Here is a 23,062-nt window from a genome sequence, read left to right as displayed (position 1 = left end):
TATTTTGACTCAGTTTGTGTGTCATTCACGTCATGTCGTGTCAATTCACAAAAAAATTCATGTCGTATTCTTGAAGATTTGACACAATTAAAAATTTGTGTCATAAATTTATATGGTGTCAAATTTATGTTATTTCGACCTGACACCCCTAATAATACATCTCACTTCTCTTTAATTTTTCAATTGTCTATGTTGATTATGGTGATCTTATTAAACCAATAATTTTGATGTAGCTATAATCTTTTAGTTGGATTGCATAGGTGATATCGAAATTTCAAACTCAAATATTAAAAGTTCAATATTTAATTAATTTTGAATTAATAAAAAAATCAACAAAATATAATTAGGATCCAGCGATTAAAGACACTGGATAAGTGGATAACCTCATCTTAGACAAAGCCACAAAACAGTGGAAAAAAAAAACATTAGACACGTTTTAACATTGTGGTGAACAACAGAAAATGGACAACTTAGAGAGAGTGTCATGAGATGAGATTTGGATTCTATACTGAACTTTCTATTTAAAATTTTCAATTCCCATTTATAAGTGATGCCAACTTGATTCTATTTGGCAACAATTGAGTGAGCATAGTATATGAGCATAGGATTGAAATAGAAAAATATGATTAATCTTGTCTCAATAACAATACTTTTGAAAGATTTTCAATCATCAATTTAGTCGTAAAAAAATCATTACATTAACTTATTTTTCAATATTTATTAAACTAACTACAAAAATCTCATAGTCTGAGAAAGAAGATTAAAGAGGGAGATATAGCAAACCTCATCACAGTTTGAATTGTCAGAAATCAGAATAGCAGAGATACATATCAAATAAAAAATGAACATGCTTCACAAAGAGAGAGTTGAACTATGATTCTTTGGATTCTTCACAATGGCTTTTGGCTTTCTTTCAAAATCAAAGGGTCAGAACTTAGAACAGTTCCTGGTTTGGGAGGTGGATTTTCTTCAATGAACTTTATCAACCCTTTCTCACCTCCAGGAAAGCCTCCAGTTAGCCCCATCATTTCTTTCTCAAAAGCATCTTCTGGAACTGCAACACTATTAATACCACCATCACCACCACCAGAGTTTTCATGCTCTTTGCCATGTTCTGCTGTTACTACTACTTGTTGTGGCTGTTCATCAACTTGTCTTTTCAGCTCTTGTTCAAGACCCATTTCCCCTTTGCATATTCCTCTTCCCCCCATGATTTCAACTATGTTGAACTTGGCTCTTGGTTGTAGTTCACAAGTTGGTTTTCTTTGATGCACCAGTGTAGAAGGTTGTTTGAGAGGGAAGTGATGATCTTGGCCTAGAAACTGGGATCGAAGAAGAGAGTCATGCAAGCCATGAAGAGTAGCAAAAGCAGCCATTCTTTAACTGTTTAATAAACAGGAGACAAACAACATTAATAGCAGGAGTGAGTGGAAGTGCTGAAAGAAAAGAACAGTTTTCATTAAATCCTTAACATTTTGATGCGTCTTTGGATAGAAATCTTCTTTGTCAATGAATAGATTCCTCCTTTAATTCTAACCACAAATAAAATATAGTACAACCAATATGTGGTTGTCATTGATTTTAGCTGTGCATGTACTTTAGTAATCCTAAGGCGTCCACAATTTTAGATAATAGTTCATTGAGTGAGGTAACAAAATTAATATATTATTGAATAAAAAATAGGAGTAAGAGTAATTATGATTCATTTAAAATTGCTTTGTAAACTATATGTTAAAAGGAAAAACTACTCTTGGAGTTTGAGAATAGTTCTCTTTCCTGTAAATCCATCAATTTTTGTGTTGTTTTTTTTTTTTTTTAATAAATAAATGGACTCTACCATATAATTGTGTTTATGATAGGAAAAAAAGTATTGAGATTAATAAAGCTCATGTTTTGAAGTTATCAATCATATGTTTTTATTTTGTTTAAATTTTACATCTCGAATATACTTTTATTATAGAGCATATTTTATACATAAACAAATTTAATTTAAATATGCTTTCAAATTATATTATGTGGCTAGTGGTATAATTGTTAAGATGCCCAAAAATATTTTTGAGACTGTAAATATTGACGAATGGAAGAAACTTGGAAAAACAAATAAAATGTTAATATCAAAACATGAGATTCTTAACATCTACAATCCTCAGCCAGGGTTGTATACAATCAATCAAAACAGTAACTGAGTGGCAATAAGATAATTACAATATCATATCCTATTTCCATAGTTATAAACAAGGTACTACTAATTTGGAAACTCAACTCCCTTCAATTCAATTCAATTCTTGTGGCGCTGACTAATGGTACCCTACTTCAGCTGCTGCTGGCAGGGGAAGCATGTGACTTCTCAATAAGCAACTCAAGTCTCTGGTCACAAATGTAGAGAAAAAAAAAAAAGAAGGCAATTAAAAATTAAAGCATGAATGCAAATAATCAAAAACAAAAATAGAATAGAACAGTTCCTAGGCCTGCTGTTCTGTTGTGTAACTATCAACAAATAATCACTCATGTGCCAGTAGTGTGAGGGAGGGAGAGAACAAAAGTGGCCAAAGTGTCACTGTTGGATAAAAAAAACACCAAAATATCACACCAACAGTAAATTTTGCCAAAATGTCACGTGGCATATTTCGCTACACTCTGTAACAAAATATGTGTGCAAATAATTCGCTACACGGAGTCGCGAAATATGCCGCATCAGAATGCACAGAACCAAAAATGCCACGTGTCAGACCGGGAGAATTTCGCTACACTGTGTAGCGAAATTCTCCCTGTTTGACACGTGACATTTTTTGTTCTGACGTGGCATATTTCGCTACACCGTGTAGCGAACTATTTGCACACATATTTCATTACACAGTGTAGCGAAATATGCCACGTGAAATTTTGGCAAAATTTACTGTTGGCGTGACATTTTGGTATTTTTTTTTTTGCCAACAGTGCCACTTTGGCCACTGTTCCGAACAAATTTGTATTCAATAAGAGCATGTTATGAATTTGAAGCCAGCAAATGGTCAATGAATATAGAAAATTTTCCAACAAAAATGCAAGTATGGTCTGGTGCCCTAGAACAAGAGGAAGCTAAGAAAATGTGTTTCCATCTAGTTGAGAGTTTTTCAATAGAATCCATGCTCTATTAAGAGAAGATACAAACCTTAACTGATTTGTTGACTTCTTCAAGTTTATTAAGAAGCAATCCTCCGCCTACTCTGCGCTCTAGTGAAGAAGAACGCGGTGAGGCTGCCATCTGTAGATGAGGGTAAAACAGAGGTTTATATTAGTGAAATTCAAGCAATGCATCTGATACTAAAATGAAATTTCTTTCTTTCTTTCTTTTCAAAAGAGAGAGAGAGAGAGAGAGAGAGAGAGACAACTCATCATTCTTATGTAAGAAAAAAGAGAACCCTGATCCAAGCTTTCATTTCTGTCAAAGCTGATCAACAAATTTCAAATCTAACACTAACTAAAGTTGTGCCAAATTTTATAGGATGATCTGAGCAAATTAATAGATAACTGTATGAATATATTACTCTCCTCCAATATTATGAAAATGTCTAACTCTGCATTTTCCCTTCTAGTAGGTGCATATTGTAATATTCAAGTAAAAATTTAAAAAAAAAATTCTTTGAAAGCATCTTTGAAAGAAAAAAAGAAAAAAAAACTTCTATATTGCAAGGGATGTAGACCAGGAATACTCCTCGTCACCCAAAAATAAAACTAGGACTCGATATTGCAAGGGAAAAGAACCTCTAGCACTAGAGTTCCTAAATTGTATTGTTTTATCCAGAAACTCTCAGAACTTCTTGTGCACCTTCAACCTTCAACTCAACCCACAAAACTATAATTCAAACATTTGCAAGAAAACAAAAGCACGCTTCTTACAAAGACCACTATATGGCTATCATTCTAGGTTAATAGAGGGCCATAGGTTAAACTCCTACCAGCTCAAGCTCATACATATCTGGGATGATGAGGTAGACTAACTACCAAACTTACTAATTGTCCACAAGTGTTACTGTAATAGTGGAACCTTATTTCCTTCACAAGTGTTGCCGTAACACTGTTTCAGTGATAACAGCATTCTAGAACAGATCATTTCTTGTATGGCTCTTAGAATTACGTTGAAACATTTTAAGCATTATCCAATTCCTTTAGTTACTAGGGGTGGCTCATTGCTAAGATGCATGGCTGGATGTCTTCAATTACCTTCCAACTTTTTGATGGTGATCTCAAATAAACTGATCCCTCAGCTGTTGCTGGCATACGAGTCAAGTTTTCCACATCTCTGCTTGGAGCAGTAGGCTTCCCGCTTTTACTTACATCTCTTGAGATCTTCGAAGCTTCTCTTATGATCACCTGCAAATCAATTGCATTATTTCAAGCTGATAAAATCCCCTTTATGAGTACTTAGCAGTACAATGTTAAAAGAACAACTAAAATATAAGTGTTAAGAATAATATTAAGTATTAACATCTCAGTCTCCGAAAATAAAAAGAATCATATTGAGAAACATATTTTGTTTCACCTTTCTCAAAAGATCAGGGTCAGAAATTCCTTGAACTTGTAGTTCATCTACAGGAGCAGCTTTTCCATATGCAATACTTTCAACTCGAAAAGTATGGATACCATATATAGATTGCAGGCAACCTGGCAAAAGAAATGAGGAAATCTAGTCAAAGGAAAAATATAAGACATAACAAACATCATATAGGTAAGGTTTTAATGACAATATAAAATGTCTTTTGTTATGTCTATTTAGTCAAAGCTAGTAACTTTTAGCCCTTTAAAACCCCTGGATAAATGCAATTAATTTAAACAAAGGATATTAAACTAGGGTTCAATAAAACAATCTGGCAAGGCCTGCATCAGTACCTTGCTCAATAATAATGTCAATCACCAGAGCAAGCGGTACACGCCTCTCAATTGTTACGGTGCCCCAAAAAGGTAAAAATGAAGGCCTTGACACCTTGACCAGGGGAGAAAGGAAAGAAAAAATCACTTCCCATTTCAAAAGTCATAATACAATACCATGATCTTGCAGAACTATTCATATATACCTTGTAAACTATTTCAGTATGTGTAACAAATAATCTTCGAGAGGACAAATCCTTTCGAAGCACATATCTCCTAATGGGAAGGTAAAGCAACATAATAAGACCAATTCCCCAAGCTAAAACCAGCAGTAATGATATACAAAGCCAAATGACCGTATCATATTTAATGCTACTGCTTGCAAGTTCTTCAAAGGATGCTGAATACAGTATCTGTTCCAAACAAGCTTCCTCTGAGTCTTCATCATCGCCAGATTCCGATAGAGGGTCTGCAAGTATCTGATCCCTTGATGACCTCAGCTCTGATAGGTGATCTGTGTGACCAATCAACATCTCTTCAACCACAAACTAGTCAAGAAGAAAGGAAAAACATAATAAAAAAATTACCTCAAAAAGAACTATAAAACCCCTTATCCAAGGGAAACTACTGCTGACATTTTAGAGTGAAATGTGAAAACTCAGAAGGCTAGCAAGTCAAATGACATTTTCTGCAGCATATGCTCACATGGATTGAACTGAATTATATAATACTGAAAACTCTAACTTCCAAAACACTCTTCAGTATTTTCAAATGCATTTATATCTCTCTCAAAAAATGCAAACAACTGCTGTGACTTTCCCATAGTATTCAGTTGATCAGTTCCAAATAAAAGACAACAAATTAAATAGCAGAAACAAAAAACGACCTGTTTGGCAACCGAGAAAACAGGATGAATGAAAATGAAACAAACCCCAACATTATAAACCATTTATCACCTTAACACATTCTCTGAAGCAGAAATTCAACTAGGTAACAAGCAAAGTTATCAAATGTGGATTGCGGTATGTCGCGGCCAATCCCGAAAAACGCAATAGCTCTATAGCGGGTTTCGGTTACGGAAATAGCGGAATAAATATATAACATAAATAATGACAAAAAAAAACATTTTTCAAAGGCAGATATAGCAGAAGTGACAAACAGAGATGCAGATAGACTAAAAAACCCTTAAAATTTATTCTGTTACACACATAAATTTAGAATAAAATTGACATTTTGCTTTACGACAACAATATGGTAGTGATTTGGCTGCAAATGTGACCGTGATGGCCGCTATTGCATTCTAGTGCGACGCGGCTTGGCCCGCAACGCCCATACGGCGCGGCTCGCGGCGCTATTGCTTCGCAATTAACTACTATGGTAACAAGTTTACTACTTTATTTTTTGTTGAGTAATCTCAAGAATATCCTCCGGAGTAATCGAAGACTGATCTCCATCGAGCACTGTCGGACTCTTTCAGGACGGCTCTCCTAATTTTATTTTTTTTCATTCCCAGACTCGAACTCGAGACCTGGTTAAGGGGCGAGGCTCTTACAGTGCCAAAGGAGTTTGGTATAGTTTACTCCTTTACCTAACAGCAGAATATGAATAAAAAAGCAACAAAAAAACAAAGAAGAAAAACTCGGTACCCATTTGCTTTTAGACCCTTTTGAGAACTTGCAACAAAAATTGAAGGAAACAAACAGATTAATAAAATCTGAGACAAAGGTGAAACCTTTACTTGGTATTTCCGAGAAATTTGCTGAAATGGTTTTGTGGGTTTGTGAATGGAATGGTAGTTTCAGCGGTCTGATTCCTTGTCTCACTCTCTTGCGGGTAGGTTTTGTTGTGAAAGAAAGGTGCAAGTGAAGTGGAAAAGTGCACCAAACATTCAATTCAAAGGGTGGTTTGGTTGTTGCTAGTTTCCTCACAACGTGGCAAACACATAGAAGAAATTGGCAGTTGGCAAAATGCAAGAGGTTTTATTAAAGTTTCCTATTTTTACTTTTGTACAACTTTTAACAACAATGTAAATAACAATTTAATTTAGGTATAGTTTAATTTTAAAAACAAATCTAATTAAAGATTAAGTAATTTTTTTTTTTAAGTTTTAACTCGTATGTTAATTAATTATGTGTTAAATATGAGACACGTGGATCAATTGATAAGAAATTAAGCTTAACTAATAATTTGTGTTAAAATATTAATAAGGAGAGTTTTCTCGCCTTGTAATTCTGTTATGCTAATCATAGATATACCGGTAACTTGAAAATACAATTCAATGCTAATATAGTACCAGATTTTTTTTTTTTTGATAACAATATAGTACCAGATTTAAATACCGGCTACAATTGTGCTATCTTATTGGATATAAAAATTATTTCTTACACATACATAAAAAAAAATATGTAAGGTACATGTGAGATCATATGAGAAGAAGAGAGAAAAAAAAAGAAAATATGAATTTCATATATTTTTATCTGTATATAAGAGATAATTTTATTTTCTACAACATGAGAAATATTAAATCTAAATAATTTATATATAAAAGAAGGGTTTATTATTTTTCCTGTCACAGTTAGGGATGTAAATGGGTTAGGCCAGCCTACAGGGACCTACAGCCTAGCCTATAGTAGGTCAGATTTGGCTTATTATAAATAATAAAATAGAACAGATTTAAGCTTTTAAAAAAAATCTATTTAGAAAATAGGCCATAGGCATTTTTTGTACATGTCAGTCCTATAAGCTTACAGGGCGGCCTATATCATATTATTTATTTTAAATAAAATAAATAATAATTTTATTTTAAGTATTCTTTTAATTGTTGAATGTTTAATATGCTTAAACATGCTAACAGGCCTAGTCCAAGGCTTTTATTTTTTAAATATAGGTCAGACCAGACTTGTAATTTGGGGCCTACACAAGCTAACAGGTCAGACCAAACCCAGTGTTTTTTACACAGGCTTGACCTATTTAAGACAAAATCTAACCTAGCCTATTTACACACCTAGTCACACAGATAAAATTATTTCTCGTAACCCTAAAACGACATCGTTTTGACTTTCGAGGGTTAAAGAAATTAATAAAGAATATTTTGATAAAATTTATATAATGAAGAAATAAACTAAATTACTTAAACACCCTATTTGTATTTTCATTATTTCCATTATTTATATTTTCGACCTTAAATTATTACTATCATTTAATGTTTCTTAATAATAATTGTTCTAAAAATAAAATAAAAAAATTACATTGGCTATTTCCTCCTTGGCTGTGCATTGGTCGAAAACAGTACAAGAAATTCCGAAACTGACGTACAGGAAACGACACCGTAAAAGAGCATATACTTTTCCCTTAGTTTCCTTCGTTTCTCTCTCTTCGCCGTTCATTTTCCACAAACATCTCTCTCTAGAATAGCTTCCTCACCACTGTTTCCTTCTACCCTTCTACTTGATCCATTCAAGGTCCATTCTTCATCTACAAGTCCTCACTTTTATTCCTTTAATTTTACTTATTTATTTTCATTTTTTGTAATATCTTATATGTAAAGTTTGAATCTTGGGGTGTTCAAGTTTGGAAAAATAGAAAGAAGGCAAAAGGGTATGTGAGATTTTAATTGGGTGAGTTTTGGTTTTGGAAATTAAGTTCTGGTTTTTCTGATTTTTGAAGTCTGCTTTTGTTGGGGCTTACTAATCAGTGATCGCTAATCAGTCCTTTGTGCATAGATAGAAAAACAGAAGTTTTATGTTGGTTTCTGACGAATGAGATTGTAGTTGTTCTTGTTCTTATTGGCTTTCTGGGTGATATATTTCCTCTACTATGTTTTGTAACATTCACATTTTCTGCTTGTTTTGAAAGAAAAGATTGAGAATTTGGACACGTTCCTTTTTATTTATTAAAAGATGAGAACTTTCTTGATATCCAATGCATGATGGTTAATGATGATTATGGAACTCTTTATAAAATAAAGAGGAAAGCCTTTTTGTTCCCTAACAAAAGGTGTCTACTTTTGTTCCTTACAAAAAAAATACCTGTATTAGTCCTTTTTTTAGGATTAAATTGGGTCTGAGGGATCATATTTTCAAAGAACCGAAATTGTAGAGGATCAAAAATTGACTTGGGGATAGTATATTTTTGTTAGGGACTCAAAATGAGTTTTACTCTAAAATAAAATAAAATGAAATCCTATTTCTGTTTTTGTAATTATTCATAAATTCGTATCTTTCTTTCTTTTTTTCAATTTGAAAAAAGAAGAAGAAGAAGATAAATAGGATTTATGAATAAGGATAAAATCCCTTTTATCTTTGAAGGCAGGCGGGGATAAATTTTCTATAACACTATTTCTCAAGCAGTTTTAGTCTTTAAGACGTGGTGCTAATGTGCCTGACATCTACTTTTAGAGGCTTCAATTTGTGTTTAGACTTATAATATGTACTAATGTGTATTTTTATGTATAAAATTCACCTAATTTTTAAATTTTTCTTTTTCCTTTTTTGTTCCCTCATAATAATTATTCTATATTTGGGATAAAGGTGTTGTTGATGTTGATGTTGATGTTGATGTTGATAATAATTATTCTATATTGCAGATAAAGTTGTCATTTAGTTATCCTCTAAAGCTGTGTTTTGCTCTGCAAGGGAGTTCTGAAGAATGATAAGATTTCACATTTAAACCCAACAAACAGATGGATAAGAAACAGCATATTGCAATTTTTACTACTGCTAGCCTTCCATGGTTGACAGGAACAGCCGTGAACCCTCTGTTTCGTGCTGTATACCTTTCCAAAGGTGGGGAAAGAGATGTCACCTTGGTGATCCCTTGGTTAACTTTGAAAGATCAAGGACTAGTATATCCCAACAATATTACATTTGCTTCACCCGCAGAGCATGAGAAATATATCCGCCAATGGCTCGAGGAGAGAGTTGGATTTACATCTGATTTCAGCATACGGTTTTATCCAGGAAAGGTGATAATTTCTCTCCGCTTTTACGTTTTCCATTAACCGGAAAAATTGGAAGCATACAGACAAAAACCCTGAAATATGCACATGAAGTCCATTGTCTGTGTTTGGCCATCATGATAAAACATTATTATAGTAAAATGGTTTGTTAATAGGCTTGTAATGGGGACTTGCAATCTTCCATTACTAGTGTTTCAATAGTAATATGTTTTTATGTTACCTATTTGGTCTATAGTATGGAGCATCTATCAGTTTTTAGAATTCTCCCATTTCGGTTTTATTCAATTATCATTTACTTACAATATGTGAGATCTGAGTGTTTTCCAGTGGCCATCATGAACTATTATTGTTATGTAAGTAGTACTAATTTATGATATACTTATATTGTAGTTTTCTAGAGATAAAAGGAGCATTCTTGCTGTTGGAGATATTTCTGAAATTATCCCTGATGAAGAGGCAGATATTGCTGTTCTAGAGGAGCCCGAGCACTTGACATGGTATCACCATGGGAAAAGATGGAAGACTAAATTCAGGCTAGTTGTTGGAATTATTCACACAAATTATTTGGAATATGTGAAGAGAGAGAAGAATGGAAATATGCAAGCATTTTTGCTGAAATATTTAAACAATTGGGTTGTTGGCATCTATTGTCACAAGGTAAGTTATTATATTTTCATGGACAATAATAAATATGTATCCAATGTTTACCTTGGCATACTGTGTTTTTACTTCTGCAATAAATGAAGCTAGAGCTTTGAAATTGTCACATTTTTTAATTTTCACATGTGAAGATGAATTGAATGGTTATCTTGTCAGCGGTATTGCTAACAATTAGATTAGCAGTTGATGCTATTGAATAAATGTTTTCTGGTTGATACTCAATAGCAAACAAGTGTTATATTGTCCCGCCTAAAATATATAAAACCGGGCAGGGATCCACTTAGCAAGTTTTGTCATATTTACACTGGTTAATAACTTTTTATGGACGTTGAAATTCATCAATCCAACTTTTGGATCGAAAATTCTCATTCAGTAGATTAAGTCTACAACATTTCATATAATTTAAAAACTAATTGATATCACACAACTTCATTTTAGTGTCAACTATAAGATTACATAATTTATCTTCATGACTGAATGGTCATGGGTTCGAATCTAGGAAACAGCCTCTGCAATTATGCAAAAGTAAGGCTGCGTACAAGGATTTCCTCCACCCCATACTCGTTAGTCGGGTTTAACAGGGAGTGATTTTTTTTATAAGATTACATAACTTATCTAAAATTTAGTGTTCATGATCGTCAAGATAATATCTCACTATCCAACTGTTAGATTTATTAAATTCATATTCTACAAAAAGTTATTAAAAAGTGAAAGTGTCCAAGACTTACTCCTGGAGTTAGAGGATCCCTTCTCATGTATAACATGTTTGAAAGAATGTAAAATCTGCGATTTCCCATTTTGCATGTGCTTGAGGGATTGAGAAATGTGCAATCTAACTTCCATTTGGTGTTTTTGGTTAGTGTGGAGCACATATTTTTAAGGTGTTTTCTTTGGTTGCTAAACTGAATTAGGATAAGCTCAGGCAGTTGACTTTTATTTGGTCCAGATAGCATGGTCTTTTTTGAGATGGTTTCTTTAGCAGCTTTGCTTCATTGATGTTTCCTCTATTTCTTTGTTGTTTTATTTTTCCTTTCTTGTTATGGGTTATCGCTTATCTTTGTCTTAATTAATTTGTTCTTTGACAAAAAAAAATTAAAAATTAAATTGAACACAACAGATTGGTTCTTTTTAATTTATTAGGCCTATATATATGTGTGTGTTCTGGTTAGGTAAAGGCAATGCATTGATAATGTTTCTCGGTGTGTTCATTTATGTAAGTGAAACAATTACTTTATCTAAGATATCATAAAGCTGTCCTCTATGTGGCAACTTTACATGCTCAAGTTAGATAAGTGAATATCATCCTAGTGAGAAATGAGACTACATTCTTATTTATTTTTATTTTTTTGATAACAACATTCTTATTATTAGTTGTGACAAAATAATATTAACAATTATCATAAACTTGCAAGAATTGCATGCTTGTTCTCTTGGAATTGATTAGCTGTATAATTGCAGGTAATTAGACTATCTGCTGCGACCCAGGACTACTCTGGGTCCATAATCTGTAATGTTCATGGAGTTAATCCAAAATTCCTTGAGATTGGCAAGAAAAAGAGGGAGCAACAACAGAATGGAGATCAGGCCTTTACCAAAGGTGCCTACTTTATTGGGAAGATGATATGGAACAAAGGCTACAAGGAGCTGCTCAAACTTCTTAGTGATCATCAAAAGGAATTAGCTGGGCTTGAGGTTGATTTATTTGGCAGTGGAGAGGACTCAGATGAAGTTCAAAAAGCGGCGAAAAAGTTGGAATTGGCAGTTAGAGTTCACCCAGCTCGTGATCATGCTGATGCTCTATTTCATGAGTAAGTTTCATACTTCATCAGCTGTGTGCTTATTAAAATTCTGTGTTTCATACTTCATACTTCAATAGCTTAGCAAATTGACATATAGTATACCAATGCTCATGTATGAATTTTTTCTCTAAACTTCTCCAGTTTTTTGTTTAAATATTTTACAGTGTGTTTTTAATCACCCTATGTGAAATGAAATACCTCTTTGACAATTGTACTGATGGGGAACATGTGTATGTTTACACTTAACACTTCATTTCCTGCCCCCCCAGTTTCAAATTGTTTCTGAATCCGAGCACAACAGATGTGGTTTGCACAACAACAGCAGAAGCTTTAGCAATGGGAAAAATTGTTGTGTGCGCCAACCATTCCTCAAATGACTTTTTCAAGCAGTTCCCAAATTGTTGGACATATGATGACAGTAAAGGATTTGTTAAACTAACACTTAAGGCACTGTCTGAACAGCCTGCCCAGCCTACTGACGCTCAGAGACATGACCTTTCTTGGGAGGCCGCCACGGAACGGTTCCTTAAGGCCACTGACCTGGACAAGCCATTTGAGAGAAAATTGTCAAGAAGTTCTTCAAACTATATGTCTACCTCATTGAATTTGCAACAGACAGTAGAAGATGCATCAGCATTAGTACATCATGTAGCTTCTGGGTTTGAAATATCAAGAAGACTATTTGGTGCTATACCAGGTAGCTTGCAACCAGATGAACAGCTACGCAAGGAGCTTGGGTTGAAAAAATGATATTAACAGTTGTAGAAATTCCTGTTTACTTTGTTCCTAAAAGTTCAAAGTGGTAATGCTAAATGGTCTCTTTCTAATCACATAGGAAAAGGTTTGGTGCTTGGAATAGATATGTAAAGAAGGCAACTTTGCATAGCATCAAGCTTGTAAATGTTAGAGAACATGACTATTCCTCTATGGGATGACTGTTATATTTCATATTGTTTGTTCTAATAAGTTCAACCCCTATATTTGTGAGGTTTGGCACCCTTTGAGGATTAAGCTTGTTAAACTTATAATTTTTGTTGATTATTATATAGTTCAGATTATTGAATCTTGGCTTAGCGGTTGGTGGTGTTGCATGAATATGAAACATTGGTAAACCACCAAATCAGGCTCTCTCAATCAAATTATTTGACATTTTGACTTTTATTTTTTTAGAAGTAAAAAAATAATAGCTTAAAAAAAAAAGGATTTTAATTTTTTTTTAATAACTTTTGTTTTTTAACTGACATACAAGCACTCATTTATAGTGATATATATGGAAACTGCAATGAATTGGAGATTTATTTGCTTTTGAATGTATTAATGATCCTTACCACTGCCTCCTTCCTATTTCATTTCCTTTTCTTTTTCTCTTTTTCATTTTTCAAAATTGATTTCATTTCAAATTTGGAATATGTTACAGAAATCTCAACTGCATAAATGATTTGGCATATATAATAAGGCAAAAATATTTTTCCTACTGCAGCAGACAATACTTTGTCTGCCACAAACACTTATTTATTAAAATTTGTTGTCCGGATTTTGGTTTTTATAGGTAATAATTTATGTTGTACATATAAAAAAATGGAACCCATATAATAGTTTCTCTTATATGGAAACATTATAGGTAATATTTTTTTTATGTTGTAAAAAAAAAAAATTATATGCTACACAAATAATAAATAGGAGAGACAAGAGAATTGGAGGTGAGAGAAAAATTTTTATGGGACTCATTTTAAAAATATGAATATAAGAGATAATATTTTTCTTATGCAACATAATAAAAGTATGGGAAAAGTGTTTGTCCTTTTAGGGCATGTTTGGTACATAGCATAGGATAAAGCCTAATAGTATAAGACTTGATAATATAAGCCATGATTGTATAAGACCTGATTAAATTTTAATACTATCCAACGTTTGACATGATATTGTATAAGATAATATATTATATAAGATAATATCATCAAGTGTTTGGTAATACACTGTATAATACTAGATAGGTTAAAAATAAATATTTTTGTCAAAAATACCTTTTAATAATGAATTTACATAATTCTTCCAAATATATCGCATGATATTATTTTTTATAGAAATATGTTGATCAGTGTGTTCAAAAAATATATTAATTTTTATAAAAATAAAAATCTCCAATATTTTAAAAAATTATATATTGAAAATTTATTTTTTATTTTAATATACTAATATTAAAATAATATATTAATTCTTGAGAATTGCATTGGTTAATACATTAACCCCTTATCTGGCATAATCCTACTCTCCTAGGCCTGATTAAGTTATACATAATTTTGATGTATAAAAAGATCTTGTTGTATAAGCTTATACTATACGATGGTCACACCAAACAACTAAAAATGTCATAATGTATAGTATAAGCTTATACTATCAGGGCTTAAACATCACACCAAACATACCTTTAAATGACACAACTTATATCATTTCACTTTCCCAAAGAGGTGAGACCCACATATTTATATTTTTTTGTCCACTCTCTCTCTCCTCCTTTATCTATCTCTTTCTCTCATTTAAAATGACACAATTTTACATCCTTTAAAATAATACACACTTTTCCCTAAAAGTTTTACCCTAACATTATAACCTTGCAACGATCTTGGTGTATGATATTTTTATTTAAATAGTGAAGAGATTGAAATGTTAACACTCTTGGAGTGATATTAGTAAAAAGGATATGTTATTCCACCTACCATCTTTTCTGCCTACTTTTGCCTACTACTCTCCAATATCGTTAGATTAGAATCTTAACTAATATTTATCTTTCTCTCTCTTCTTGAGATTCTGATCTGACGGTGTTGGAGGGGGTAGGCAGAAAAAATGATAAGTAGAATAACCTATCCCTTTATGGGATTCATACTAGTATAGGTATTAATAATAATATTTCCCTCTTTCCCTCATATCTCTAGGAGTATAAATAGGTTAGGTCCGGCAAGACTTTGACTTAAATAGGTCAAACATGTGTAAAGTCTGGTCTGACCTATATATTCATACTAGTATAAGTATTAATTATAATATTTCTCTCTTTCCCTTATATCTCTCTTAGGTAGGAGTATAAATAGGTTCATTTATGCAAGACTTTGACTTAAATAGGTCAGTCTGGTCTGACCTATATATTCATACTAGTATAAGTATTAATAATAATATTTCTCTCTACCCAATGGGTGCAGCTCAGTTGGTAACTTGGCACTGAGTTAGTGGGGTTGGATATGTGTTCGATTCCCGATGAATGCATTCTTGGGGAGGGGGCTAAACCTTTAGCCATCACTGTTCCCCCGCACTCCGGATTAGTCCCATAGCCGGCTCAAAGAGTCAAAGCTCGTGGGGATACCGGAGGGAGCCAACTCGTCTCAAAGAGATAATTAGGGTTGGGTAACTCCAAAAAAAATAATAATAATAATATTTCTCTCTTTCCCTCATATCTCTCTTAGGTAGGAGTATAAATAGGTTCGTTTAGGCAAGACTTTGACTTAAATAGGTCAGGCATGTGTGAAGTCTGGTCTGACCTATATTTAAAAAGGGATAGGTTATTCTACCTACCATTTTTTTTGCCTACATCTGCCTACCCCCTCCAACACCATTAGATCAGAATCTCAAGAAGAGAGAGAAAGATAAATGTTAGTTAAGATTCTGATCTGATGGTGTTGAAGAGTGATAGGTAGAGGTAGGCAGAAAAAATGGTAGGTAGAATAACCTATCCCATTTAAAAAATAAAAGCTTTGGCCTAGGCTGTTAGCCTATTTAAGCTTATTAAACATTCAACAATTAAAAGAAGGGATATGTTATTCTACCTACCATCTTTCCTGCCTACCACTCTCCAATACCGTTAGATCAGAATATCATGAAGAGAGAGAAAGATAAATATTAGTTAAGATTCTCCAATACTGTTAGATCAGAATCTCAAGAAGAGAGAGAAAGATAAATATTAGTTAAGATTCTGATCTAACGGTATTGGAGGGTGGTAGGCAAAGGTAGACAAAAAAGATTGTAGATAGAATAATATGATATAGGTCGGTCTGTAGGCTTGTAGGCCCGACATGTACAAAAAAAGCCTATGATCTGTTTTCTAAATAATTTTTTTAAAAGCCTAGGCCCGTTCTATTTTACAATTTTTTATAAGCCAAGCCTGGCCTAATGTAGGTTAGGTCATAGGCTTCTGTAGACCGGTCTAGTTCATTTACAGGGAGAGTGACCATTTTGCCACACCTGCCAAAAAAATTTACCAGGCTGCCACGCTAACATTAAATTTTTCCAAAATGCCACGCGGCATATTTCGCTACACTGTGTAGCGGAATATGTTTGCATATAATTCGCTACACAGTGTAGCGAAATATGCCATGTCAGGTTGCACAGTCAGCAAAAATGACACGTGTCAAGCAGACAAAATCCAAGCATAATTTGCTACACAGTATAACGAAATATGCCGCGTGACATTTTAGAAAAATGTACTGTTAACGTGACAGTCTAGTAAATTTTTTTGCGAGGCGTGGTAACAAAATGGTCACTGTTCCTTGTTTACACCTCTACTCTCTGATGTCATATTTTTTTGTTCCTCGTTTACACCTCTACTCTCTGATGTCATATTTTTTGGTTGTTCAATTACCAAAGCAGGAGAGAGAATATTAAAGGAGAAGAAGATAATTTTACATATTTTAAAAGAAGAGTAATTTTATAAATATCATATTCCCTAAAATTTAGCTCATTTAATAAGTTTTTAATTCCTTTGCTTAAATCAAAACGTTATTATTGTTTAAGTTAACAACCCATCTTTTTTAATTTGAATAAAATATGGAATGATTCACTCTGATTTTTTTGTTTTTTTTGCTTAATACTACTCTTTACCGTTTTAAGTCAAAATTCCTACAAATTTGCACACAAATGTGGAAGAAATTGTACTTTTTGTAAAATGACTAGAAAAGAAATCATAATAACTCCTTTCAAACTTTATCCTATAATTTTTTTTTCTCAACTTTATCAAAATTCAAAAAAATGAAAAAGAAACCAAGATAATAAATATACTCACTAATTTTGTAAAACCATATCACATAATAAGTATGTAAAAAAATTTATTTAGGTTGAACTAATCCAGTCATATATACGACTACTCAAATTGGATATTTTCATAAATATAAACCATACACAAATAATATAAAATACATTTAGGAGATAATTATTTCTTACATATACATAAAAATATGTGGGGTCCATTTTTATTTTTTTTTCTCTTCTCTTCACATGGGCCTCACCCATTTTTATGTATATAAAAGATAAAATTTTCTCCTACAATATGAAAAATATTAATCCCTTAAAATATTCATTAATTTTCAAAACCATTTTAGTATTTTAAAAAGTATTAAAATATGAATTTTCAAATTTTGTCCGGAGTGTATTTTTTTATTTTATTTTTCAGTTTTTGTTGACCACAGGGCATAACTTACTAAGTAGTAACCTATGTAACCTTAACATTCAGAAGTTCAAACAAGTAACGGTTGTTTCCTTAGTTGTTGGGTTCAGTGGATGATGAGCTTGCCAACTCAGAAGAAACCCAGAAAGACTAAAATCACTCGCTCCCAAGTTTCAAATTCACACGCCAACACCACAATTTGCTTGCAGTGTTTCTTGAACACGTTGTGGGCATTCCCTCATTCAGGAATGTGTCACACGTGGCTTAAACAAGCGTTACTCACTACCCCATTTATGTTTTTACGGTGTTTGGATCATTTCAGGGTTAAAGTTGTTGTCTTTGATAGCCAAGAGGTGTGTATTCTCGTGTTTGAGTCCCCAACATGGAACACTTTGAGCCCCAGTTCAAGTTGCCAGCTGACTGGGTCTATGATTCTCAAACCAAGGTATGTTTTGTTGATTGAATCATTTGTCTTCACTAAATTTGTTGAACTCAATTACTGGGTCTGCTTGAATTTTAATGATCATGGAAATGGGTTTCGTTTTATTCTTTTTTTTGCTGTGTCCTAGATTGTTTTTCCTCTTCCATTAGCTGAATTTTTAAAAAATGGATTTTGGGTATTGACTGTTGTGTATCAGAGCAGAAATCTGTTTCCTTTTTTTTTTTTTAACCTTTTGCTTATATGGAATGGAATTTTCAATCTATGTGAATTTAATGCTCAAATCCATGCATCAATTCTGCTGAATCTTTGATATGCTTGCTAACCTCTTTTATCTAATTATTAGGCATTTGGCGGGCTTGGTTTCTTGCTTTTAATCTGTAACATAATTTAGGATTGTTACTGTATTGTTTTCCCAATGTCAGTGCTTTTCGCTGAAGAAAGGAATTGGTGTCTGTTTGGTTGGATGGATAAGTTACTTAATGAGAGAAAGCATTTTGCCATATACTCACTAGAAATCATGATCTATGTTTGATGATCTGTCTGGTTCACTGTTTAAATTGTCATCTTCTTTATACTGTTATTGACATTTTGTTCTAGGATTAGTTTTGCATGGTTGGACCTCATTGAGGGTGCTCAAACCCCGAGCTGATCCTAGAGCTAGCTTCCCAGCTGAACAAATCTCTTCCTTTATTCTCTCAGAGAATGTTGGTGTGATCGTGGGTTCTTAGGGTTCTCTCTTGGTCTGGGATCTTTTGAGTGTTTCTCTCAGATTGAGATTCTCTTCTCTTAATGTGCTCCTCTTTTCTTAACTGTGCTTGGATGCTTGTAGGCTGATTTTGAACAGGTCTTAGGACTAGGAAAGTCAAAGGTTAAGATTTGAGTGTACTACTGAACAAAAGAGTTGGTGCATCGGTCAACTGAGGCCAACAGATGATGTCATTCACAGTATATGCTGGAGGGAAGCTTAAGGGTGTTCTATACCTTCCTTGTAGCAAGGGTCTCTTGCTCAAGGTTATGGAGTCTTGGTGAGGTACACTTCACTATTAAGCCTACCAAGTCACATGGGGACGTAGTTCCTAGGCACAATAGTTTTGGACGGACCTACATGAAGCGGGAAGTAGTGTCCAGTACTCCGGGCTACGTACATGTTTTTAGTTATATGAAGTGTTTTAGAGACAGACTTTAGAACCAAAACACATTTTTTTTGTGCCAAATTATCAAATAACTTGGTTAACATGTTTGAAGAAAAAAATAATTGAAATTGTGTTATATGTAGTTCATGTAGTTTGTCATGTGTTTTTGTATTCATTTGCTATTTTTAGTTCAATCTCATGAGAAGTAAAGCTTTTGTAGAGGAAGTCACTAAAACCTTATTGTGCAGGAAGCATGGTAGCAGGCATTTATCTCATACACTTAATAAGAACCTCTAACAGAAGTTACAAAGTTTAACCTAAAACCAACCAGTCAAACAAAAAAAAATTAAACCTAAAACCAAATTCACAGAACTAGAATTAGTGCTGGTTTTATAGGATCCTCAGTGGCTAAAAATGAATACATTGTAAGAAATACAGGCTCTTGTCCTGTGTATGAGCTGATTAGAATCTATTTTTGAATGGGTTCATTTGCTTGTTAATGGTGACGAAGGAGACTGCTTTACAGATAGGTAAACATACGTGAGTGCTCTTTTGTTGTCAATTTGTAGAAGTTCTCAATTTCTTTTGTGGTGAAGTAATGACTTTGCTGTGCCATTTTCAGAAGCCTCGGTTTTGATTCTTTAGGGTAGGTCATACATGCAGCAAATTAGTTTATTTTTTTAAAATGACTTCTTTGAATTTATGATTGCAGTGTTACAAGAATTTGGACGCAAGGGATACAGTCTATTTTAGTGAGGAGCTGTTATGCTTTATAGATCTGCCTCCTAATCAAGATCTGTTAAAAGATGTGAGTTTTAACTTTTTCCTCTTTTGTTGAATCATTTTCTTTGTGCGCCACCAGCATAGCAATTAGCATGATTGGTGTATGTCCCGTTAATTTATTCTCTTTATTTGTAATTATTTTCCAACTTTCCTGGCTTGAAATACTTGTGAAATGTTAAATGCAATCTATCATGGTTCTATATTTTTCCCCCATTTTTCTGCAGCGATGCTCTTTGGGAAAGAGGAGAAAAAAGGAAACTAGTATTTTATATATGTTTTCTCTAGGACATATTGACTGTAGGCATTTTTAGTCAAATAAATGAGTACATTGTCAACCCATTAATCACTTCTTAAAAATAGTTAACCACTTGTCTAGTTAGTTGATCCTAAAATAAACATATTTTTGTCAAGAATAGCTAAATTCTTTTAGTCTCCCTGAAAGCTATTTCTACAACCAGTGAATCTTATTTATTAGATATACAGTAAGAGTTTAGCAATTTTTTGTTACAAGTTCAGTAATTCAGCTATCAATGAGAAACAAAACAATAATATAAATCAACACATTGGAAGCAGGAATTTTCTATTAGCTGAATTTTTTTTAAATATTTTTCTTCGTACTTCTTGTTAATTTCTTTTTTTTTTATCAACGCTAGCAATGCAATTTACAATTTTTTTTATCTCATTAAATATTGAATAAAACATAACTTACCTAACAGAGTGAGTGCACTAAAACCATATTGCTTGGGAAGCTTGAAGTTAGGTATTCATTTTTCAAAAAATTGAAAAAAAAAAAAAAATCTTTACCTCTTTTAAACCCTTTTAAGTAATATATGTCACATGCTGTATAAAGCATGTGAAATGCATCTACTTATTTATCTCTTTAGAAATCACCACAAGAAGTAACTAGTTTGATAGAGGAAGTGCAATAAAACCACAATGCATGTCACATGCTGGAATAAAGCTTGTGACATGCATTTTTTCCCAAGCTTATAAGAAATTGCCACAATAAGTAACTTCTTTGGTAGTAGAAGTGCTCTAAAATCAGTGTACACAGGATACTAAAAGCTCGCTATTCTGAATTAAAAATTTTCTTTCGTAGCTTTTTGCGAAATGTTTATCAGAATCTGCAGTGGTGTCACATGCCAAATAAAGCATGTGGCATTATTGTAATTATTATTTTGTTTCAATCACATTAGAAACAGTCATGAGATGTAACCTTTTTGATAGGGTAAGTGCTTCAAAACTCGATACAAAGGAAGGATGGTGGCATGATTTTCTCTCAGAATTTATAACAACTGCATAAGTGATGAGTATAGACTAAAATCAGATGTAAAGAAATAGAACAAATGCTTGTTTCATGGAATTCACTGTGACTTATAGTATGAAGGTAGAACCCTATTGGGTCAAAAATGAAAGTATTATGAGAAAATGAAACACTTGTTCTGGGAACAAGCTGATTATATATGTATCTTTGAATGATTTCATTTGCTTGCTAAAGATCTTATAGTAAACTGCTTCATGAATAAGTTCCTCAACTTCTTTTTGGTGGAATAAGACTTTGATGATCCAATCTCAGAAGACTTGGATTTGATCTATAAGGATAGCTGGTAAATGCTGTGAGTTATTATATTTCTGCAAAATTGAAAGTGTGCAAGTTGTGGTTGTAGTGTCACACTAATATGGAAATGGGGGATAACTTCTCTGCAACAGAGAAACCATCTGATTTTGTTGACAAAACTGCAGCTATGGAAACTGTTGGCAAACGAGTGAGTTTTATTCTTTCTTTCTGTTTACTTTTTTTTTTTTTACATTACCAACATAAGAATGAGCATAGTGGTGTCTTTCCTTGTAACCTACGTCTCTTTTGTGTAATTACTTTCCAAGTTGCCTGGCAATTAATGCTAGCCGCATGTCAAACCTTGTCTAGTCATTGTTTAGCATTTGTTTCTTTCTTTTTCAGTGGTGAAGCCCTTATTCATAGATGGTAAATGCAGTAATTTATTATATTTCTGCAAAATTGAAAAAAGTGTGCAATTTTTTGGTTGTAGTCTCACACTGATATGGAAATGGGGGATAAATTACGTGCAACAGAGGAACCAGTTGATTTTGTTGACAAAACAACTGCATCAAAGGAAACTATTCCCAAACGAGTGAGTTTTTAATTCTTTCTTTCTGTTTACTCTTTTTTGTTTTTCTATCACTAACATAAGAATGAGCAGAATGATGTATTTCCTTGTGACCTACCTTTCTTTTATGGTAATTACTTTCCTAGTTGCCTGGCTTTAAATGCTAGCTGCATATCAAACCTTGTCTAGTCATTCTTTAGCATTTTTTTTTTCCAGTAGTGAAGCCCTTAGGCTAAAGTTAAATAAGCAATTTATATGTTATATGTTTTTTTGCCTCTGGCTTCAACTGGGAAGTCTCAAGGAGTTACATTTTCATTTATAGAAGTGATTGATGAAAATTTGTTTCCCTTTTCTAAGTAGATGCTCAAGGAAATAGATTTTGCAGTTTTTTGGTGAAATATAATGGTAAATTGTACTTGATATTGAACATACTAGTCTATGAAGTACTTTTGATAAAGGAGCCAACCTATCATATCTTCTTCATCCTAAATTATATTCATTTCAGAAGATGTGGAATTGAAAAGAAGCGGAAGATTTTGTTAAGCTCCATGATTCCTGCTGTAGTTTGATGTACTTGGTTTGTGAAAAAATGCAAGGATTTTCAACTGGAAGGGTTTAGCCTGTTTGGATGTTATGTGGGATGGGATTGTGTTCTTGGCTACCTTGTGATTCCCAGCAAATGTGTTTCTGAAAGGGATTCTGTGATGGGGCTTTGAAAAATCTTGGCGTTTCATTTGTTTGATATATTTTATTTTGTTTTCCTATAGTTTATATTCTTTTCTCATAATTTACTAGGAGTAAATCTTATTTTAGGAAAACTTATATTTGGGAACAAGTTATTCAAACGACCACTGTGGTGATCTACTCTCGTATTAGAACTGTCTTG

General features: G+C 33.1%; 3 protein-coding genes across 9 annotated transcripts; 1 reads left to right on the top strand and 2 right to left on the bottom strand.

Annotated features, from left to right (window-relative positions):
• Positions 1-755: 755 nt before the first annotated feature.
• LOC133286540 (NAD(P)H-quinone oxidoreductase subunit S, chloroplastic-like) lies at positions 756-1,488 on the bottom strand. Its single transcript, XM_061483972.1, has one exon. It carries the CDS (start codon positions 1,374-1,376, stop codon positions 891-893), a length of 486 nt encoding a protein of 161 aa, XP_061339956.1. The 5' UTR covers positions 1,377-1,488; the 3' UTR covers positions 756-890.
• A 641-nt stretch (positions 1,489-2,129) lies between these two features.
• On the bottom strand, positions 2,130-6,661 carry LOC133286530 (uncharacterized). 6 transcript variants are annotated; one of them, XM_061483955.1, is made up of 7 exons: positions 6,587-6,661; positions 5,055-5,396; positions 4,870-4,963; positions 4,523-4,644; positions 4,204-4,353; positions 3,152-3,244; positions 2,130-2,367 (listed from the first exon to the last, which is right to left on the bottom strand). In XM_061483955.1, the coding sequence occupies exons 2-7, from the start codon at positions 5,379-5,381 to the stop codon at positions 2,314-2,316; spliced, it is 840 nt and encodes a 279-aa protein (XP_061339939.1). In that variant the 5' UTR covers positions 5,382-5,396; positions 6,587-6,661; the 3' UTR covers positions 2,130-2,313. The 6 variants fall into 6 exon arrangements, with proteins under 6 accessions (XP_061339939.1, XP_061339936.1, XP_061339941.1 ...); XM_061483952.1 differs by having other exon boundaries at positions 6,495-6,658; XM_061483957.1 differs by having other exon boundaries at positions 5,055-5,362; positions 6,495-6,658.
• Positions 6,662-8,209: 1,548 nt separating this feature from the next.
• LOC133286498 (digalactosyldiacylglycerol synthase 2, chloroplastic) lies at positions 8,210-13,294 on the top strand. Of its 2 annotated transcripts, none has more exons than XM_061483915.1 (5): positions 8,210-8,309; positions 9,434-9,811; positions 10,196-10,462; positions 11,924-12,273; positions 12,534-13,294. In XM_061483915.1, exons 2-5 carry the CDS (start codon positions 9,530-9,532, stop codon positions 13,012-13,014), a joined length of 1,380 nt encoding a protein of 459 aa, XP_061339899.1. In that variant the 5' UTR covers positions 8,210-8,309; positions 9,434-9,529; the 3' UTR covers positions 13,015-13,294. The 2 variants fall into 2 exon arrangements, with proteins under 2 accessions (XP_061339899.1, XP_061339900.1); XM_061483916.1 differs by lacking the exon at positions 8,210-8,309 and adding an exon at positions 8,364-8,445.
• Positions 13,295-23,062: the final 9,768 nt, after the last annotated feature.

This window comes from Gastrolobium bilobum, unplaced genomic scaffold (assembly GCF_033153095.1).
Source record: "Gastrolobium bilobum isolate Gb01-03AN ecotype WA unplaced genomic scaffold, APGP_CSIRO_Gbil_v1 utg341, whole genome shotgun sequence".
NCBI classification, from domain to species: domain Eukaryota; kingdom Viridiplantae; phylum Streptophyta; class Magnoliopsida; order Fabales; family Fabaceae; genus Gastrolobium; species Gastrolobium bilobum.
The sequence above is the reverse complement of the archived record's forward strand: the minus strand, read 5'-3'. Positions and strand labels throughout refer to the sequence as shown.